We start from the raw sequence: 22,099 nt of genomic DNA, 5'->3' as shown, positions 1-22,099 counted from the left end.
TGAGGTTTTTCAAAAGTAGGGTAACCAGGGAAATATAACAAGGTTAATACAAGATTGCTAAATACGGAGGTAGAGCAAGTTACATTTTAAATTTGTCTTTACATAAGCATGCTCATGACTGTGTAGCAACAAATTACTGTTTATGTAAAGACAAATTTAAACTATATATATATATATATATATATTATATGAATGATGATGCTGATGCTTGCTACATCTTTCCAGATGATTTTTGTTACATTGAGTCCTCCCCCATCTTGCTTTTATATATATATATATATATATATATATATATATATACATACACACACTTTTGGTTAGCTGCACCCTAAAAATCTTTAAATATTGAAATCTTTCATTTTTTTTGGTGGGGGGGGGGGGTGAATAATCCGGTAGATTAGTATCCAATCGATAATTCGCTAAAAAAAAAAAAAAAAAAAAGAAAAATTGACAAAAAGAAAAAATTATGAGTGGTGTGAACATTGTACAGGTCGACCGAAAAATCAAATGAAAAGATTTTTTATTTTCTTGATATATCCACTCATGATTTTTATGACCGTTAACTGCGGAAGCAGATTTACTCTGTTTCAGAAACAAACCTAACTTTAAGCTGCAAGGTGTGGATGCACACCTGGTGATTTTCCAACATTACGCCATACCTCAGTGACTCTTTTTATAAAACACTTTTGTACCAATTTTCTTAATTTGCTTTCCATATACATTTCAACTGGACAGAAAAGAAACCAAGTATTAGAAATGGCAAACACTGAAAGGTATCTAATAAGAACAGTATGGAGAAGACAAATGAGATTCAGGGGCCATGCCCACAGAAAAAGCGGAATAGAACAAATTTGGAGAGAAAGATCGATGGTAGAAGCAGAGGACGACAGTGAGAAACATACGTTGATAATCTGAATACCTGGGAAACATCGATAATGATGAGCAACAATGAATTCATGAATGCCGAGAGAGAGATGGATGGAGAGCCATAGCCGTCAATACCTGTACCAGGCAGGACACCAATTGATAATATATTTAAAAAAATCTCTTTTCCAGAACAAAACGATTTTAATTATAGATATGAAAACCTTACTGACAGAAAAAATTTTCAGAGATACTAAATACTTATTTTTTTATTTGTTTTGTGAATAATTTACATTATTACATGATTGATTGTTTTAGCTTTGTAAAAAAAAATAAAACACTTCGTATGCTGCCAGAAGTGATACACAACCAGCAACTTCACATGTTAATCATTACCAATGCAGTCTTTTCAACTTTTCACAAATAAAACTTTAATCAATTTTCACAAGATATAGTAACGCACGTTTTTATGCATATATTCCTTTCCTTGTCCAGCAAGTGACGATCCATATTGGACAGCCATTGACGCCATTGGATCATTGAGAATCTGTTCCCCTGGAAACGACATGGTCGGTTGTGGTCCGTATTGCGGCTGTCCATAAGCCATTGGATAACCTACAAATACAAAGAAATTAGAGTTGATAAAAATAAAAGGGGGGGGGGGAATGTTTGCATTGTTTTATGACATATTTACTCCAAAATGTGATCCCTTAAATTGTACCTAATATTCTCCCATAGCTGGGGAAAGTTGAGATTTTTTTTTTTTTTAACGATCTTAAAGCATAAGTGAATGAAAAGAATAGATCACAAACTAACTATAGATTAAGATTTGAGAGAGAGGAACAAAAGGTGGGAAAAGGAGAGAGAGGGTGAAGGAAAGAGAGAGGGAGAAGAACAAAGGGTGGGAAAAGGAGAGAGAGAGAGAGAGAGAGGCTTACCTTGGTCCGGAGCATAGCCATAAGGTTGTTGTTGGCCACTTGTATCTTCAAACAGCGGGGGACGTGCACCGCCAGCACGGTTGTTCCGTTTCTTTTGTGTGGCAGCTAAACCCCAAAGAATGAAAGGAGAAAAGAAAAAAAAAAAACAAGAAAAAAATGCTTGAGATAAGTTATTTTGATAACAGAATTTAAAAATGCTTCAATTACAAAGACGACAGACATATTTTTAATCTTTTTATTCCAATCTAGAATGTCCCTTTTATGGGGAGCAGGATTTACACCACATTAAAAGCTGACCTTGTGCCTAACTTTGCTCTTGTGGGAGAGGCAAGTAGATAGGTAATAAATTAACCCTTTCTTACCAGGTGAACTATTTTGGAGAAAAATACTTTATTTTTCGTTAAACTTTACAGTGAAAATTGACAAAAAAAAAAAAAAAAATCTTTGCCATCCTTACCAGTTTCTCTAATATATAAAAGTCACTTTGTGTGTGTTTGAAGTCCTTATAGGTTCCGAAACGACTGAGCTCATCATGCAAATTTCACATAAAGCTAATTTATATTTCTGGCAATGTTCTTAAATATGTTTTGTGCAGAATTTATCCGATAAGTATCAGAAATCAAAAAAAAAAAATCCAATCTTAAAAATAGTCTTTCTTATAGATAAAAAAAAGAATTTTTACAGGGGAATATTTTGTTACACTGGCCAAGGGAAATATTAAAATCTAAGCAAATCATTTCTTCTTAAAAAAAAAAAAAACAAACCCAGATTTATAGTCATCTGGAGATATAGCTCAGTGGTAGAGCATTCAACTACAGATCAAATGATTCCTTGTTCAAGCCTGAGTGTCTCACCATTTTAATTTTTTTCTTTTTAATGATTTAAGTTTACAACAAAAGAGGTACCATTGAAAATCGCTGCAAATCATTTCTTTATTTGCCTATTTTAAAACTAAACATTAATGAGGAGTGACTTTTCCAGGGTATTCATTGTCAAGTTTGATATTGTAAACAGACGGAATTTGATGAACAAATTTTTTTTTTTTTTTTTTTTTTACATATTTTTTGTGAATTAGTCCACTTGGCAAATTATTCCTCGTAATATATAATAATCAATATAGGATTGATTCTATAATAATACATATGCAATCTGCATAAATTAAAATATGTTTAAGTGTATTGTACAACCATGCAGGATTGGGCAGGCAACTAGTATTTTTTTAAAGTATTTTCAATGCCTTGCTTCCCCCCCCCTCACATACAAAAAAAAAAAGATAACTCCAAAAAAGGGCTTAACCTGAATAATGATGCTTTTAGAATCTTGAAAGATTTTATAATAGACAATACTCATATGTCAAAAGTAAAACAATGAAAAAAGAAAGTTTGAAATTAAACGTATAAAGTTATCTTGTTAGATTTTCAAAGTCATACACAAATAGCAATCTGTCTGACATATCGGTATTCAACTTAGGCTAGTTATTTATTTTTTATTTTCCTTCCACAATATTGACAGAAATATATTTTACCTTATTTAGCATCACTCATCAAACCCTTAGAAAAGGAATGAATATCTTTCCCTCCAATTACAAATTAAATAGTAGACTCAAATAATCTAGAAGTAAAACTGGAATGACGCTAGTCTCTTAGTGCTCATCCCAGTGTTAGATAAGATACAGGAGGGAGGAGCATAAGTTGCAGATTGATCTTTCCATGACCATATTAGGAGAAATTAACTTCCACTTTTCAGTTTACTATTTATTCGGACTTTACTGGAAACAGACGTGTCTGTTATTAGCTTGTGTCCAAACTGCTGAGAGTGCCTCCTCCCTTCGCTCAAGTACTTAACAATCATGGTCACTGAGATTGGTTTGCCAGAGAGCTCCAACAAACTAATGAACCTTATCTGTGTGGTCTCATATTTTAATAAGAATTTCTGTCAGCATAAATAACACCCTGGTGTTAATGGTGGAAAGGGAAACTGTCACGTCATCAGATAAGAATAGAGTCCAGTTGAGACACAGGACCAAATTAATTGGCAACTCTTCATATATGCAGCACCAACATTTTTTTCAGCCGTTTTAGACATTTCCTTGCAGTGGACTCCAGCAATGCCAATTCAGGAAAAGTGCGGTTGAGATTACGCAAACCTTACATCACTATAGACTCCCAGGGTAAATGCTTTAGCAGTATGTATCCACTGTCTCTTGAGAATGAGAGAAAAACAATTTTTTTTTTTTTTTTTTTTAGTCGAAGCATATTTCGGTAGCAACTCTTTTATACGTTTCATTAAATAAAACTGACAAAGATTTTTCTCCCTTTCCTTGTATTGTCACAAATATGGATTTTTTTTTTCTTTCTGATGTAATAAAAAATTAAAATTGGCCATCAAACAATATAAAAAAAAAAAGAAAAAAAGAATGGAGAGTTCCTTGTCAGTTTTATTTAATGTGTATATATATATATATATATATATATATATATATATACATACACAAGTCCAAGTATATTGATAACATGAACTAAAAAACATTTTTTTTTTTTTTTAAAGCACTCAATACACAAGCAGAGCCTTTAGAAATACAGTAGAACCGAACCCCAGAATACAGTGGCCTTAAGATACAATTTTTTGAGGTTACGATGTGGAATACAATTTTTTCAGGACCCTGGTTATGATATTTGCTCCGCCTTACTGTGTTATTTGATTACATACATGTGTATATGGTCCCATATTTTGTTACTAATTTTTAATATGTACTGTATAAAATTTTGCTTAGGCCCCGCCATATGGCGATTTCACCTTACAATCCCAACCCCAGAACGGATTAATGCCATATCCCAGGGTTCTACTGTACAATTATACAAACATCATGAAAAGCCTACGCGGATTGACCAATGTTAGGACATCAATCGACAAGGCATCTTTTTAATATATATATATATCTGTTATATACATATGCACACAACATTGTCAGAGATGCAGTGAAGTCATTTTAGTCATAATTTCTACATCTTTAAACATTAACTAGACAATTATTAAATTGATCATTTTAAAGTAGGAGTTATCTCCCCATTGCTAATTTATATCTTAAAATGGTTTCATATTAGCAACTATCTGGGTGGATCAAGTACTTTTTAAAATAAATTATAACTAAGTATACTATTATATCGTTAACAACACAGTAAAACAATAACATATGAAAATTGGTCAGTTAAAAGCAAAGTCTGATTTTTCAGTTTAACTGCTATTTGAACAAAACTTTGAAAATCCAACAATATAACTTTATATGTTAAATGAATGTTATATCTGAATTAATCTTTTACTCTTGACATTGAATTTATAGTTCGATTTAAGATACAAACAGATTATGAACAACATTAAGCAGATTAGAGATTACAGGTTTGTATCTTTTTGTTTTGCAATTAGATGATTTCACATGAATAGGACAATTACAGATAAACAAGATCACAAAAAAACAGTTTTGAATTTTTTAGATGATTCGATTATTTGTATTTGGATTCTTTGGACTATTGTTCTCATTTTGAGTGTTATTTTCACATTTTGGCCAATGTAACCTCCAACATTCTTCAGGTGTATCCTGTTGATCTTGTGAATCTTTCTGCTGAACTCGGGAATCTGCATGAAATTTCGAGCAGAACTCTTTAATCAATCCACGAGAGCAGCATGTTTTCGTTCCATCAGCCATGATTGGGCAGAAGACTTAAGTAATTCACAATTGTATTCTTGGGTGTCGTCTGCACTGAAGCTTAAATCTTCAACTCCCAAAAAAGTAATCTTTCCAACTCAATTTAACCAAGTACTCTATCCATTATATCACAGCCTGCAAGATGAGAACATTAATCTGAAGAATCCAAATATAAACATCAAAGCAGTTACAGTTATTCAGAAATAAAATAGAGTCACCGGCAAAAATTTTAAGATAGCAATTTTTCTTGTTACGTATTGCATCATATACGGCATAATCACGTTGGTACATCAGTTTCCATTAGATCACCAAAGTGACATTGAGCCTGGTCAATACTAAAATGGGTGACCACATGCTTTATGTGCTCAAAGCCGTTAAAGAGATGGGCACCGCCAGGCTATTCTTGCTTAAGATGCTGCATGAATAATGCAGTCCCCCTCCTCAACCCCACAATTCTGAAGGGTAAAGGGACGCATCATGTTTTTCATCATACAAAGACACATTGATTCTGCATCAGCCATTACGAATGTATGGTTTTAGTGATTCACAACATTTTCCCAATTACAATTCTCTGCAACTTCACCTGAAAACGAGAGCAAAGTTGATCATAAACATAACGTAAAAGAATGTGATAATAGGAAAAACTAAAGCATATTTATATTTGGGGGGGGGGGTAGTAAATAAACAAAACTTTCAAATTTAAGAGAAAATAAAGAACTTTGTGTCTTAATGAATATGTATAAGCAGTAAACACAACTAGTACCAAAACTCATTCTTCAAATTCTATTTTTTTTAGTTCAACTAGTTACAAAGAGAAATAACTCAGTTGTGTACTTTAATTCAATTTAATTCATTTATTGATTAATTCAAACGATCAACCACTGGCCTGTCGAAGTTATGTTTTGATGGTATGTTAGAAGGCAAAAGAAACAGAGGAAAGCTAAGGAGAAGGTGAAGAGAAAATGTTTTTGATTAGACATCTCTCAACAGTTGTGCGTCCATCAATCAACTTGCCTTGGATCGGAAGAAATGGTGAAAAATAAATCATATGAGTTCGCAATCCGCAGCAAGTGGAAGATGCAACACATGTTCTTTGATTTAAATCGATGTATAATATAAACCATTTCTGCTTCAAAGTTGTATCTCTTCAGATGAGAATGGAAGATTCTTATTTCATTAGGGTTTTAAAGAATGCAGAATCTCGGCAGCCAACAACTGATGTAAGCAATTTTGAATGTTAAAAAAAGTTATAAGAGCGGCACCATTTTCTGATGTTTTATGCATGTCAATATGTGTTAGAAATCAAAAAGATGTTTGGGATTCCTGTTACCAAAAACTTCTGGAATCCAACTAAATCGATTGCAAACCATGATAGCTTTAATAAATCAAAACTCAGAAAAGCAAGGCATTCAGAATGCCTGATGGGTGATATTTGCTTGTCTCAACGGTTTCCAGGTAATCAATGTCCAAAGTGAAACAAGAGTTCTAGACTGATGATGTGAATGTACAAATAATGAAAAGTAACGTACAAATGCTGAAGTATGAAGGTCATCAACTTCGTTAAGAGCATCCAAGAATATTTAAAAATACTAACCTTTTTACAAAATATCGAAAAAAAAAAAAACACATTTACAAAATGATACTCTACCAGTGCAACTCTATAATCCTGAGTGGATTGAACAAAATCTTTCCAATGGCTTAGTCACATCAGAAATAAATTTATTCCAGACGAGATATGGACAGTGCACCATGCATGCTAATATTGTATCAGATTCCATAAGTTGCTGGTCGGAGATCATTTCCAGGTCAGACTTTCAGGTGCTGTGTTTAACCAGGTTTTCACTTGAAAATCATATTTTTTATAAGATTTTGATGTCAATGGTATCCCTCATCCAGATTCCAGGCAAACAATTTATAGTTATTTTTTATTTTTTTTATTATAAAGGAATCCCCACTTATCAAGGCCTGGAGGCCACTCGAGGATAAGAGTTAATGAGTGTACGATAGTCAATGGGATAATATCACGTACTAACCATTAGTAGTGTTTGTGCTCAATGAAACGTTTTCTTCTCAAAACAGAAAAGAGAAAAAAAAAAAAAAAAGTAAGATTCGAAATTCTTAATCAACATTCTATTTCTTCACCCTCGCCGCCGCCATCATAATTCACTTTTCATCCTCTTTCCAATTGACAGCAATCTCACGTGCACAAATAAAATGTCACCGTCGTTGCACAAACAACAAGTCTTTTTATATTGCCGCTTTGAACCTCGATTAAATTTGTCTTTATCTTATTTTCCGTATCGGATAGGTTTCAGGTTCAGATGCCAGCGCTTCTATACAGAGGACATATGCCAACCGTTGCCGCTTATTGCTGTGATTCTGCACACCGTTATTGCTGTTGAGACCGTCCTCCCAGGAATTACCTCCACCTTTGGAGGAATAGTGTAGTATATGTTCATTCGTCATGATACAATACACAGGCATTATCTCTTCCTTTTGGAGAAAGTGGTAGTGTAGTATATATTCATTTGTCATGATACCATCTTCCAAAGCAAATATTTGATAGTGATGTAAAGAAACTAAATTCTTCAACTTAAAAAATAATTTAGTCACAAAATTAAGTATTATTACCAGCAGAAAATAGAGTTTCGTATAACTGTCACCAATAACCTTCACCAAAATTGAATAAAATTAAATATAATTACCTCATCATTCCAACAAAAAAGGAGAAAAATCTCAAAGAAAATTTGGAACTAATTTGTTTTAGCATTATTTGACACTCAGCATCATATTTTAGACAAGTTTTTCTGATCTCCTATGCACAATCGTTTGCAAAATGAATACTGCTTAAATCATGTGATCTACAAGAATTAACCCATTTCACATAATGAGTGAATTCCTAGAGATCAATATAATCTGTTAGTCACATGCAAACTTTGATTCTAACTAGCCAATTTTCATTTGTTATTGTTGTATCATGTTATTGGCAATCAACTAATGTATTTCCCTGCAGTTTATTAAAATTGCAAAAAATACTTAACCTGGTTCAGTAGTAATATAGAAACTCTTAAATACCTAAAAAGAAAAATCAACTATTTCATTCTTATTCGACTTTTTTTTTTTTGTTTTAAGCTTAGATACTGAACCTAACAAAAAAGATGTTTTATATAAAATGGACATATTTATAAAATATATGCATAACATTAAGGAAGGTAATCATGTAAATGCTTCATATTTCTTTAAAAGGAAATGCATTTTTTTGTGAAATAAGAAACGTTTGCCTATTTTTCCAATACATGATTGGTTTGTTCAAGAAATGTAACATTTCTCGCTGTTGGTTTTTGACAAAATGGATTCTCTTAAACTGAAGAGGTCTCTTTTCAGCATCTACAGTTAAGCAAGGTTACACAATCTCAAACTGCACCTCTTCTGAACTGGCATTATTAGAGACTAGTGGCAAGGAGAACTCCAGGATAGCTAAAAACACTGCACAGATAAACTGAGAAAGATGGTCTTATTTTGAGAGTTTTCATTTAGACTAGTTGTACAAACAAGGCTTGAGAGTCTAGACTACCCTACTACTTAACCCATAGATGGAAGGAGGATATATGGATTCATACCTTTCCCAAAGGTATTAATTAAAGTGATACAGAACTTGAACCCAGAATGTCGAACTCTCAGTCCACATCAGTAATCATAAGATGATGCCACTTTCATAGCAATAAACTAAATCAGTTATATTTGAAAAATGTGAAAAAAAAAAAAATTTATAGCTTTATTCAAAAAAGATATTTTATCACTAAAATAAACAGAAAATTAATTGTATATTTTTTAAAATATTTTTTTTAGTTGATATTGTGAAATGCAATCTCTAAATTGCATTAAAATAAATAAACAGATGAAGTGATTGAAAATTGTTCAATAATTTGTGTGGAAAATAATTTGTGTAGCATCACAAAATTGCATTTTTTTTTTTTTTTCTTTACAGTTTTCTAGGTTTTTTTTTATCAACCACAAAATGGTAAACAATGGAACCCATGGAATTCCTATGAATAAAAAAAGAAAAAATTCAAACTTTCAATATTGTTAGTAGATAAAACGAAGCAACACCAAAAAGCATATCAATAATAACATTCAAAGTAATGTACTCCTCAAAAGTCATATGGAAGACATTATTGCTTTTATATATGTGGATAAGAGCATTTAGAGGAAAAAAAAAAAATGACGTTTTTCAGTATGACCCTCTCATTTGCATGTGTGTGCGTACCACCAAAGCACATAAATTGGATAGCAAAATAATGTTGCGCTACAATTATATAAGAATAACAATACTTCTATAATAATAGATATGGAGCAGTATAAGAAGGCTACAGCAATGCAGGGAACCAGCTGTTGTATTGATATTCATTGGTCCTTTTTCTTTTGAAAAAGAGATGAATTTCTCGAAATATTAAAATCTCCACTATCACGGTTATATCAAACAGTTAAGTTCATATTTACTGATTTGTATTGTCGTTATCTTTAAAAATAAATGGATATATGAAGTTAAAAAATAACAAAACAAATAAGACCTTCGTTTGTCCATTTTTGTTCATACGTTACACCAATACAACAGTCGGTTTCCTGCATTGCTATAGCCTCCATATCTATTTACCAGCAATGCTTCAAGCAAACTACCTTTCTCTATTATAATAATAATTATATAAAAATGATGAAACTTAATTTTTGTTATGCAAAAAGAATGTCTTAACAGATATGTCAAACTTTATGAATTTTGCAAATTTAAACAAACTAGAATATTAGTAGCGGTTGTGATCCAAAGAGTCACGGGTATATTTACAATTAAAAATCAGACATTTTTGAAGCATCCGAATCAGAATAATTTAAGCCGAATTTCCAATTCCAAAAACGATTCTTTTAATTTGCTTAAAACTTATATTTCTATTGCTGGTACTAATTTATAGATTTTAAATTTACTATTAAAACTGAAATTTTTTAGATCATTATGAATTTCTGTAAAAATAGCACTGAAAAAAAAAATAAAATAAAATAATGACCGGGTAAAAATGTTACAAGTGAAAAATACAGATGAAAACCCACAATAAGTTTATAAAAATCTTGGATACAATGTATAAAATGGAAAACATTAAGTTTGTCGAATTAAAAAGAAAATTATATCTAGAATTAAAAGCAACACGAAATGAAATTCTACCTTTGTAGCAATCAGGTGATTTTATAATCAGAATCAATAATTGTATCGGAATCTGGAAAAATAAAACACACAACAACAATAATAAAGAAAATGATTTATTTCAAGATTTTACTGCAGTTTCATGGAGTTCCTAATTCTGAATGTCCTTACAGAATTTCAAAGAGAGCTTAAAGGGAGATTTAATTTTTTTTCACTTTGAAAGTAAAAGAGAAAAAAAAAAAATAATCACCCCCCCCCACCCCAAGTCCAGACTTGATTGAGTAGTACATTATTTGCATGTTATTTTGAAGTTAGAAGCATGCAAGAAAAAGAAGAAGCCCTGGAAATAAAGAATTCTCACCTGAAGGTCAAAGGTGAACATCATCATGAAATGGGAGACAAAAAAAAAACAAAACAATCAAGCATTAAAAGTTTTTTTTTTTTCTTTTTTTTTTTAAAACAGCAGAAATTAAAATGAAAACAAAAACAAAAAAAAATATGGGTGACTGTGGTTGGAGAAGGGATAAATTATAATTCATTTGTGGAAAAAAATTTCTAGTGTAGAAGAGATTAAAACAATAATTGGTGCTTTGCGACATAATGCTCCCTGGTAAATACGCCCGATAAAATTTTGAAGTTTAGGAAATGCTTATTTATGACAAAGAAAAAAGGGAAAAAAAAAAAAAAAAATGGTAGCCAAATTTTACAGAAAACAATCCATTTTTTTTTTTTTTTTAAAGATATTCAATTGATCAATTCAATATCTGATCTATCTCTGTATTCCATGTTTAAAAGGATGTGTCCTCTATAGTATCAGACCTGACCGAATGGTTAATTGTAGGCACAGACAGATTCATACCATCCAAAAAATTCCAACAAAAACCTAACAGCAGCCATGGTTCTCCCCTGAATGTGTTGCTGCCATCGCGCACAGAAATCACTTTTTCCATAGCTACCAACGTAATAGATGTACTGAGACTAAAGCTGCTTTCAGGACTGCCAGCAACCATTGTAAAAGAGTAATAAAAAATGCAAGAGAGCTATATGCTCAGTCCATTAAATCCAAAACAGCTGAACAGTGGCTTGGTTCCCAGCAGTTTTGGCAAATAGCGAACAGGATCCTGAACAGAAGCGTGCGTTCTATCCCAACAATCATCAATGGACCTAAGGTCATCCCGTCGGCATCAGACAAGGCCAAACTATTTGCTAATAACTTCGCAGCTAATTCTACCCTATGCGACAAAGGCCATTAACTCCCCATATTTCCTCCTATAACAGACAACATGCTATGCAACATATAAATACCTGTGTGTGAGGTCGCTAACCTAATCAAGAAACTTGATTCTAGTAAAGCAACTGGTCCTGACCGCATTCCAATTATAGTGTTGAAAAAGCTTCAACCAGAACTTGCTCCCATACTTACAAAACTGTTTAAGCGTTGCCTTAAAGAGAAGTGCTTCCCAACACCCTTCAAAACCTCATCAGTATGACCTGTATTACAGAATTTAGGTGATGTCATCTCCCTCTCAGTACCGACCAATAAGTCTCCTGTGTGTCTGAGTAAGTTGCTGGAATCCATATTAAATAAAGAAGTAGTCAACCATATTAACGGATGGTATCTGCTTGCATTGATATCAACGGATGGTATCTGCTTGCACTCCAGGTCAAATGGTGGTCTCTTCAACATCGCCAGACTCCGTTCCAGGACAGTTCGGATAAGAGACATGCTGTTTGCCGATGATGCAGCTATAGCATCACATCAGGAAGATGGTCTTCAAAGACTGATGGACAGGTTTGCTAATGCTTGCAGCCTGTTCGGTCTCACCATCAGCCAGAAGAAAACCCAAGTCATGGGACAAGCAACCGCCTCCCCACCCAGCATCACAATCCAAGGCACACCACTAGAGGTCGTACGACAGTTTCAATATCTAGGCTCCACTGCTTCAGACACCCTCTCATTGGACGTGGAGCCAAACAAAAGGATTGGAAAGGCATCCACAACCTTACCACTTCCACCAAGATGACCGTCTACAGAGCGTGCATCCTCAGTGTTCTACTGTATGGGAGTGAATCCTGGACTACATACTCAACACAAGAGAGGAAACTCCAGGTCTTCCATATGAGGTGTATACGTAGGATACTTGGTATCACATGGCAGGACAGAGTAAGTAATACTGATGTTCTGCAGAGAGCGGGCATCCCATCCATTTACTCCCTACTGCGTGAGCGACGTCTTCGCTGGCTGGGCCATGTGCGCAGGATGGATGATGGGCGCATCCCTAAAGACCTTCTCTATGGCAAGCTTGCCTCAGGCTCAAGAAAGAGGGGGCGACCCCATCTTCGCTACAGGGATGTCTGCAAGCGTGACATGAAGGCTTTCTCGGTGGACAGGAATACATGGGAAGCTACAGGGATGTCTGCAAGCGTGACATGAAGGCTTTCTCGGTGGACAGGAATACATGGGAAGCCTCTGCAGCTGACAGAACTGCCTGGAGGAAAATGATACGCCAGGGGATTATCATCAGCGAGAGGACCCTCCATGTTGAAAACGCTGCAAAGAGAGCTAGTGTACAGGCGGAACAGCCGGACGAAGCGGCAAATTGCATAACAACCTTCATATGTCAAGGCTGTGGCAGACTATGCAAATCAAGAATTGGTCTCTACAGTCACAAAAGGATGCATACAGGTAACATCTTAATACGGCGCTGATCCATGGTCGTTTCGACTGACGGATGCCACACACACAGTCAACCACCTCAGCAGAAATAACCTTAGTGACATGCAATATGGTTTCCGTTCTGCGAGATCTACAGCAGATGTGCTGACAGTTATATCCCATCGGATTAGTGAATCTCTCGACAAAGGCTTCTTTTCTAGGGCAATTGCTCTTGATATATCAAAGGTCTTCGATAAGGTATGGCATAAAGGCCTACTTCACAAGATTTCCAGCTACGGTATAACTGAAAATGTTTTCTCAATTATTAAATCATTTCTCTCTGATAGGCTCATAAGAGTAGTGGTTGATGGGCAAAAATCAGAGGCCTGCAGTATTAATGCTGGAGTCCCTCAGGGGTCCATCCTGGGCCCAACTCTCTGCTTGATCTACATCAATGATCTCCCAAAACACACACTTAAATCATTCGTTGACATCTATGCTGATGACACGACAATCTACGGCAACACATCAAAGGCCGTAAATGACAAAGTTCTCTCTGATTCTCTCTCCTCTGATCTTGAGCGCGTGGTACAGTGGAGGAAGAGGTGGCTGGTTACTTTTAAAACCAAGCTCCTATCTTTACATCATCAACACTCTAATCCCCATCTGGCATCAATTGAAATGGATGGCTCTCATCTTGGGGAGGCTTCATGTTTTGACAAGCTTTTGGGATTGACCTTTACTCTTGATCTGAAATGGAACATGTACATCAAGTCTGTTACCAAGGTCGCTGGAAAAATGGTAGGTTCCTTCTACCACTCCAGAAGATATCTCACTGCTGATGCAATTCTCTATATAAAAGCCAAATACGTCAAAGGATGGAGTACTGTTGCCACATCTGGACAGGAGCTGCTAAAAACAGCCTATCCTGCCTTGATAGAGTACAAAATAGACTTTGTGGCTTAGTGGGGGATGCCCTTTTCTCTCTCCTAGAGAAGAGACATTGCAAACATGTCTTTGTTTTATCGTTATTTCCATGGCAAGTGCTCGTCTGAGCTCCAATCTCTGGTCCCCCCTCGCCAATCTTTCATGATAAACACCCGCCTAGCTGAAACCACTATCAATAATTTTCCCCATTCTTTATTTGTGCTTAAATCAAAATGTAGATTCCATGAACAAAGTTTCTTTCTTAGAAGTGCATGCCTGTGAAACTCTTCTATTTGCCTGTTTCCCACCTGACTACAACTTGGATGTCTTCAAGTTCAACAAACAAATTCCTGATGACTCGCCCCCTTAAGTAAGACACTTTATCAAATCTCCAATACTAACGATTACTACGACACTATCCCATTGATTACTGTACACGCAATAACCCTTATCCCCAAGTGGCTTCCAAGCCTTGATAAGCGGTGACTACCATGTCAAAAAAAAAAAAAAAAAAAAAAAAAAAATTGATTGAATTTTATTGCCACATTACTGATACTAGTCCCACTTGTAAAGGCCCTGCATGGTTCTGGGTGAGTTCCTGGGTAACAGTGAAACTTTTCCCTGTCCAATCAAAGATGTTATTAACACACTTCTTCTGTCTAGCTTTTCTTTTCGCCCTGAACTGTTCCTTGCAGGACGGTTTTTGCAAGTTCTTCTGGGCAAGTTACGCATCCATACCATCCAGGTTGGAAGAATGTTAAAACCATAACACGAGGGATGAAATATTTTTCCTGTCAAAAACTTTGATGAACCTTGCAGCGAACTTGTGGCACAGTGGATAGAGGTGTTGAGTCTCTGCAGTTCTGGATGAGCATTGTCTAAAGATAGCGGTTTCAATCCTACCCAAAGCAGGCCAGAGGATTAGTTGGCCAAAAACATGGTGAAACAACAACAACTATGGAAGGCAGTAATTACTGGGGATATAATTAAGAGACAGCATTCTTATCCCATTGTGGTTAATCACCTGAAGAAGGCCAGAGGATAACTTGGCCAAAATGTGGTGAAACAACAACTATGAAGATGAGGATAACAGTTCGCAAGTAAATAAATATACGAATTACTCATCTCAAAGGATTCCAATAAAAACAGACTTGCATTGTTAAACTTTATATGTTATAACAAATTGATATTGGCAAAGTTTGGCTGATAAACGATGCTGTACACGAGAGGTACAAGAAAATATTGCAAAGTTTGAAGGGCAAGTTTCAAACTAGGGAAAAACAGAACAGCACTTTAAAACATCTATGTTGAGGTTGAAAATCGGGTGCCCAATCCCCCTTTGAACAAATTCGCTTTCCGAACTTTTCTTTTGGAATTCTATACATCCATTTTAGAAAATGAAACTGACAAGTTGCTTCTATCAAAATCCAAGTTAAGTGGAAAGGCCTCCAAATTAATTCTCAGAATTCGACGTTAAGTTGAAGAATTTCGGAAGACTTTTGAATGTACTAAGAGAAAGATTCTTAAATCCAAACGACATAACAAATAAAATATTTTAACAAATTTTTCATAGTACAGACCCTTTCGTAAACTTTAACCAGTTGAGAAATGATATTGAACACATCAAAGCAGATTTGACTGAACTTGACCACTCCTTCAATGGAGATTTTTTTAAAAGGAAAACTTATCTCCTGGTCAGCTAGTTGCTCATATTTTTGAAGGATTCCTGCAGAAAAACGTAGGGAATTAATGTCTCAAACCAGGGATAGATATCCATCATTCAAGGGTTAGTTGAGAATGTTACAGAAATTGTTGAATTCAATAGGAGCAACACCTTGCCGAAAAGAGCAGGAAAATTTAAAGCATAGTAAAATCCCTTTCAATTATTTTGATGTGTAACCTTTCAGTAAATATATAACCTTTAGTACTCTGGTTTAGGATCCAGGTGCAGGGCTAATCCTCTCAGTGCTGATAGATCCATAGATCTTTTCAGGTCATTCATCTAGAAGGAAAACTCTAAAGTTAAACATGTGCTACTGACCTAATATATCTTGGCACTAAATAAAGGGGGAGGAAGGCCTCTTCAGTCCTGGTCGACGACCTTCCTAGAGCTGGTGATTAACAAATTACCGGTTTGCAAACCTAAACTACTTAAGGAGTAGATAGGCTCTGCCTATCACTCAGCGTTCATACTCCACCTTTGCCTATTAGTTAAGTGCAAAGGTGTGATCATAGGAACTCAACAGAAACTCTCACTGTTTGACCTTGTTTCCTAACTAGTGCAATGAACGCTATTCCTGCCTCATTCTCATCCCCTAAAACTGGGCATCTTGGAGGTGCTTGAGTGCCATATATGCCAATGCAATTGGACTGGGTTGCTTCTGTCTGACAGGTTGAGGATACTGATTTGACAATTTGTCTGGCTGTTGTATTCCAACTGACAGTACAGAAGCCCTAACTCTTTATTAGCACTTACAGCGGTTGCACTATAATCAGTTGTATAATATTAGGATGGTTATAGTGCCATGTTGTGTATGGAAAAGGACTTTGCACGCATCTTTGATGGACTTTCCAGAGGCCACAATCCTGTAGATGAAGAGTCAGCTGATGGTCTACTTGTGTTGCATGTTTGGTATTCTACACAACTACTTTGTCCAGCACCTCTCACCCTAAAACTGAAGCTATTAAATAAAATAAAGTGACAGTTCAATCAAAAATTACAATTAAACCAAATGTAAACTCAAAGCCTCCCTTGAGGCTTGCATTCCCAAACATCCGCAGGCTTAGAACTGATTTAGATGATGTTGAATCATTTCTCCTAGCAAACTCCCCGAATATTATGGTGCTAAGTGAAACTAACCTACACTCTTCCATCCCCTCTAACCATGTTAACATGCCTGGCTATCTCCCACTTTGCCATAAGGACTCAGACAAACATATGCACGGACTTGGAATCTATATTCAAAACATCCTCCCCTTGTCTAGAGAATCAAAACTAAAATCTGACGACCAGGCCTTCATGTGCGTTACACTAAACCTACAACATAGCGTTAGCTACTTACATTTTCTCTACAGGTCTCCCTTGACCCAGAACTGTACCCTAATCAATCAAGTCTCTGACAGCATAGATATAGCACTCTCTAGATATTAGCATGCAAGTACATGTATTTGATGACATTTTTCTCCTCTTTTTTATTCAATTTTCACCCCAAACAAGGCACAGTAGCAAAATGTCTGTTCACATTACACTTGAACTTCTGCATGTCAGTACAGTTGGGAAAGCAGAATCTCAGAAGCGAGTTCCAAAGTTTAGCAGTTCTGGGGAAGAAACTATTGGAGTAGAAGGCTTTCTTACATCTAAGGATCTCTACTGTGAAGGGGTGGGATTTAGCTGATTGTCGGGTTTGCCGGCAGTGTTCACGTTGAGGGGGTACAAGTGCTTGTAGTTCGTCAGAGCATTCACCATTAAAGTACTTGTAGAACAGGCAGAGTGATGCAACGTTTCGTCAATGGGACAGAGGCTGAAGCCTAGATGACAGTGCAGGACCTATCAGGTTGGCAACTCTCTTTTGAACCCTGTCCAGGAGTGAGAGACAAGCAGCAGATACACCAGACCAAATGTGACAACAGTACTCCATACATGGGCGAATGGTGGCCTTATAGAGGTATAGGATACTGTCAGGCGTAAGTAGTTTTCTAGCACGGTAGAGAGAGCCCACCTTCTTCGCCTTGCAATGCTCTCAATATCTATTCTAGTTCATGTTCCCTGTAAACGTTAGGCTGAGGAGTTTAAAAGAAGTACTTTTGGGTAATGTGTTCTTGGCCATTGCTATTGGTGGTAGAGAATGTTTCTTGTAAGTATTGAAGGAAACAAGCTTAGTCTTGACAGCATTGAATGTGACCCTCCATTTTTGTCCCCATTCCACTACAGATTGGAGGTCATCCTCTAGTGTTTCTAATGTCCACCACAGTAATTGGCTTGGTTTCTCTACTTACACAGATGCAGCTGGTAGCATAATACATAGCTTCTCTATATCTCATTCCCTATCACAGACAGTTAGGTTTTCGACCTGTCTCCCAGACAGACAGGACCAACAAGCCTCACTTTTAGACGTACTTCTGACCACAGTTCTCAACGATTGTGTAAAAAATGTCCATAGCTCACTTTGGAATGTTGATCATGTTGTAATAATTGTAGAAATCACCCTAAACTCTCAACCCAAAACTGAATAGCCATTACTCAATACGACAAGGTACTATAAGAAGGCTGACTTGGAAGTATCTTTTCTCTTCTTGCAGAACAGTGTGCAAATGAAACTACTAAATGGTTCAAAGCCGCAATTGAAGCACACGTTCCAACATGGTAGTATTTTATCAAACCACACTCTCCACAATGGTTCACCTCTGATTGTGCAACTGCTATCGCTCAAAAGCAGCATGCATTCTGCAGACTTATCCGACATAAGTCCAATACAAATAGGCAAAAGTTTGTAGAATCTAGAAATAATTGTAAGAGAGAAATAGCCGCAGTTAAGAGAAAGCATTCGGAAATCATCAGAAAACAGAGCTGCAGAAACTAGGAATTCAAGATTTCTGGAAAATTTATAAGTGTCATAAATAATGGATAATCGACAATTCCTAACTGAAAAGGCAAATCTGCTTGCCCAACGTTTTGTCTTCACTTTAGACCCAGCAAACCACTTTCTCCCAAATTTCCCTTTGCGGACAGCAGCCACACTCGATAACCTAAAAATCACTCCTTCCGTTGTTTGTGATGCCATAATAAATCTAGACACCTCGAAGTCATGTGGGACAATCTTATCTCTGTTATACTACTAAAAAAAAAAAAAAAATGCTCTGCTGAGGTTGAGCTATGTTTTCATATCTGGTAAACTACTTATCAGCCCCAAATTTAATAATCGTTGTCAGCATACCCGAAAACCTTTAAAAGTCAACATTTTGAATATGAATAAGGAGTTGTAGTTAATGTAAAAAAAAAAAAAAAAAAAATACTGAAAAATTTGTATTTCAGTTAAAGACCAATTATTTAAATAGTGTCATTGAACTTAATATTTGTTTTCTCAAAATTTAATGATTATATTTTATTAGTTACGAAAATTTCTATTTTGTATTAAAATAAATGTCTATTTTATGTTGTCATAATTTTAAGATTTTGAATTCAGTAAATGTGTAATGAAAACTTTCTAAAAGAATTAAATAAATAAACACACAGCACACGCATTTGAAAACTTTAGAATTTTGGTTCAAAATTAATATTTATTTATCTAATCGATGAATAAATAAAAAGAAAATATATATAGGATGTCTCCATCTTATTTCTTTACAAAAATGAAAAGGAGAAATTATTTATAGAAAAAGAGAGAAGTTATTTAAATAAAGAGAAAAGAATTACATAAAGGGAACAGGAGTAATAATTTGATTTAAAGAAAAATAACATTAAAGTTAGGCTAGACTATAAACGTTTTGAATTTCAGAATCTCGAGCAATATTTATGTATAACTTGGAAAAAAAAAGAAAAGAAAAAAAGAAAGAAAAGAAAAAAAAGAAAAGAAAAAAAGAAAGAAAAGAAAAAAGAAAGAAAAGAAAAAAGAAAGAAAAGAAAAAAGAAAGAAAAGAAAAAAGAAAGAAAAGAAAAAAGAAAGAAAAGAAAAAAGAAAGAAAAGAAAAAAGAAAGAAAAGAAAAAAGAAAGAAAGAAAAGAAACGCAGGAACCTGAGTAAACTTTTCTATCAAAACTGTAATCAGACTTTGTTCCTTATCGCGAAAGATTTACGCAAGAAATGTATAAATTTATTTCATTGAATTTTGTCTTCGTTCGTGAGAGATTTCAGGCAAAAATATAATTGTCAAAAAATATTTATCGTCTTTAAAGACAGTAAAAAATTTGTAAGAAATTAAAAAGAAAAGTTTTATTTTCCAAGCCCGTAAATAAATATTTTTATTCCGTTTGCCGTAAAATACGTTTAAATATATTTAAAATTATACAGATATTCGCATTTATTAATACAAAGACATGACGGCAAAATTAAAAAAAAAAAAAAAAATTGGTGCCATAGCGTTTCAGCCACGTTCTTTACCTACGTTGTTACCAAGAGAAACATAATGAATTCTAAATATTAACACACTTGAAGAAATGCAATTTATGTGCAGAAAGAAGTTAAAACATGTCGGACAATTGAAATGAACATTTCGGATTTCAACCTGGCGATCTGTACGCGTTATTTGTTAACTCAAGCAAAGATTTTATTCGTTATAAACCATCCTTGGTGTATGATTACTGTTTCCTGTTAATTTTAGTGACCAGTAGTTAAAGAGTTTACCTGTTACACACACATACATCTACTGTTTTTTTTTTTTATGCATAGATTTCTCTTGGAGAATTTGTATCCTCCAAATATTTTCATGGTGGATTTTTTTCCTTTCTGACTAAATAGCTTTGTATTGTAAAGAGGAAAGCAAAGAAAACACACACAACAATACATTTTATATATATATATATATATATATATATATATATATATATATATATATATAACAATACGGCTGACGAGAGCCTAAAATTATTTACCATTAACTAACTGGCCCCCCCTTATGTTAGGCTTGAAACCGACGGTACCAATGTTTTTTTTTCTGACCTTCTGTACAGTTTAAAATAAATAAATATTAAGAAGCTCTCATATTGAAATTTCTTTGTAATCGAGCACTTTGTTGGAATTCTTTCCTATAAAACTGTAAACACACACACACACATGTTTGTTAACTGTAGTCGACGGCTTTGGCATGTCTGAAAAAATGTGTTAAACGAGTGGGAAAGCTGAATTTCAGACTTTCTGTATTTTTGATTATTCAGCATTTGTTGCTATATTTACTGACTAACTGTTGAACCCCGACCACCCCCCAACATTTTCATCACCTCCTCCTCTCCTCATCCGATGCGAAAAGTGATTTGTTGTCAGGGTAAACTGAGGAAGATGAAGGATGGAGTACAACTCAAACTTTCTTTCCTTCATCGTCTGTAGAAAATTAACTCCTTCCTACTCCAAAGTGCTAAAGTTCTACGATTGCAAGGTAATAGCGAACGTTTCATCCACCTCCACAAAATAAATAAATAAAATTAAAATAAAAAATAAATAAAAACAAAAAACGAGAAGAGGCGAGAGGTGGGAGCAAGAAGGCCGCTGGGTCCTGGGACAGGAAATTCCGGAAGATTTTCTCGTCAATTTAAATTTTTCGCAAAGTAAATAAATAAATAAAATAAAACGATTTTTTTTTTTTGATAATTTTTTGCAAGCGTAAAAACGACTATTCTGAATCAATGCTGAAATTTAAATAGGTTCGATTTTTAGGAAGAAAAGCTAGTATTAAAGATGGAGAGGGAGTGTCGGCGCTTTAAATCGAGTTATCTCTCTGTGACGTGTTCTAAAAATCCAAACAAAAATGTAAAAATTCAAAGATATCTACCTTCAACGCGCTGTCACAAAAACTAAATCAAAAACATTTTTTCGGAGATCTTCAGTTCAAAACGGATACGTACAATATAACCCTTTTTCGATATTTCCATTTTTTAATGTCTTGATTAAACTGTACAAGTACCGTTTTTTGTAATAAAGTTCGCCCGGCCGTTTCCGGTTATTCTCATCTGCCGGGCATACCAGAGTAACTTTGTAGAAATCGTAGGTTCATAAATGCAGAAGTATCTTAAAAAAATGAATTTTTTATGATTTTTTTTTTTCTGTCACTAAAAAAATTAAAGAAAAAAACGCACTTGTTAACCTTTAACACTTACAAAGTATGAAAGTG

General features: G+C 34.8%; 1 protein-coding gene across 3 annotated transcripts in view; it reads right to left on the bottom strand.

Annotated features, from left to right (window-relative positions):
* The window catches only part of LOC145260283 (protein YIF1B-B-like), a 51,167-nt gene that overhangs the window by 19,319 nt on the left and 9,749 nt on the right, over nucleotides 1–22,099 (bottom strand). For all 3 annotated transcript variants that reach the window (XM_080118122.1, XM_080118123.1, XM_080118121.1), the window contains exons 2-3: nucleotides 1,803–1,907; nucleotides 1,328–1,479 (exon numbers count right to left, since the gene is read on the bottom strand). In XM_080118122.1, coding sequence (XP_079974248.1) covers nucleotides 1,328–1,479; nucleotides 1,803–1,907 — 257 coding nt within the window. The remainder of the gene's footprint in view (nucleotides 1–1,327; nucleotides 1,480–1,802; nucleotides 1,908–22,099) is intronic.

This window comes from Euprymna scolopes, chromosome 36 (assembly GCF_053919585.1).
Source record: "Euprymna scolopes isolate OS-2025 chromosome 36, ASM5391958v1, whole genome shotgun sequence".
Taxonomy (NCBI): Eukaryota; Metazoa; Mollusca; class Cephalopoda; order Sepiida; family Sepiolidae; genus Euprymna; species Euprymna scolopes.
This window is presented reverse-complemented; position numbering and strand designations above follow the sequence as displayed.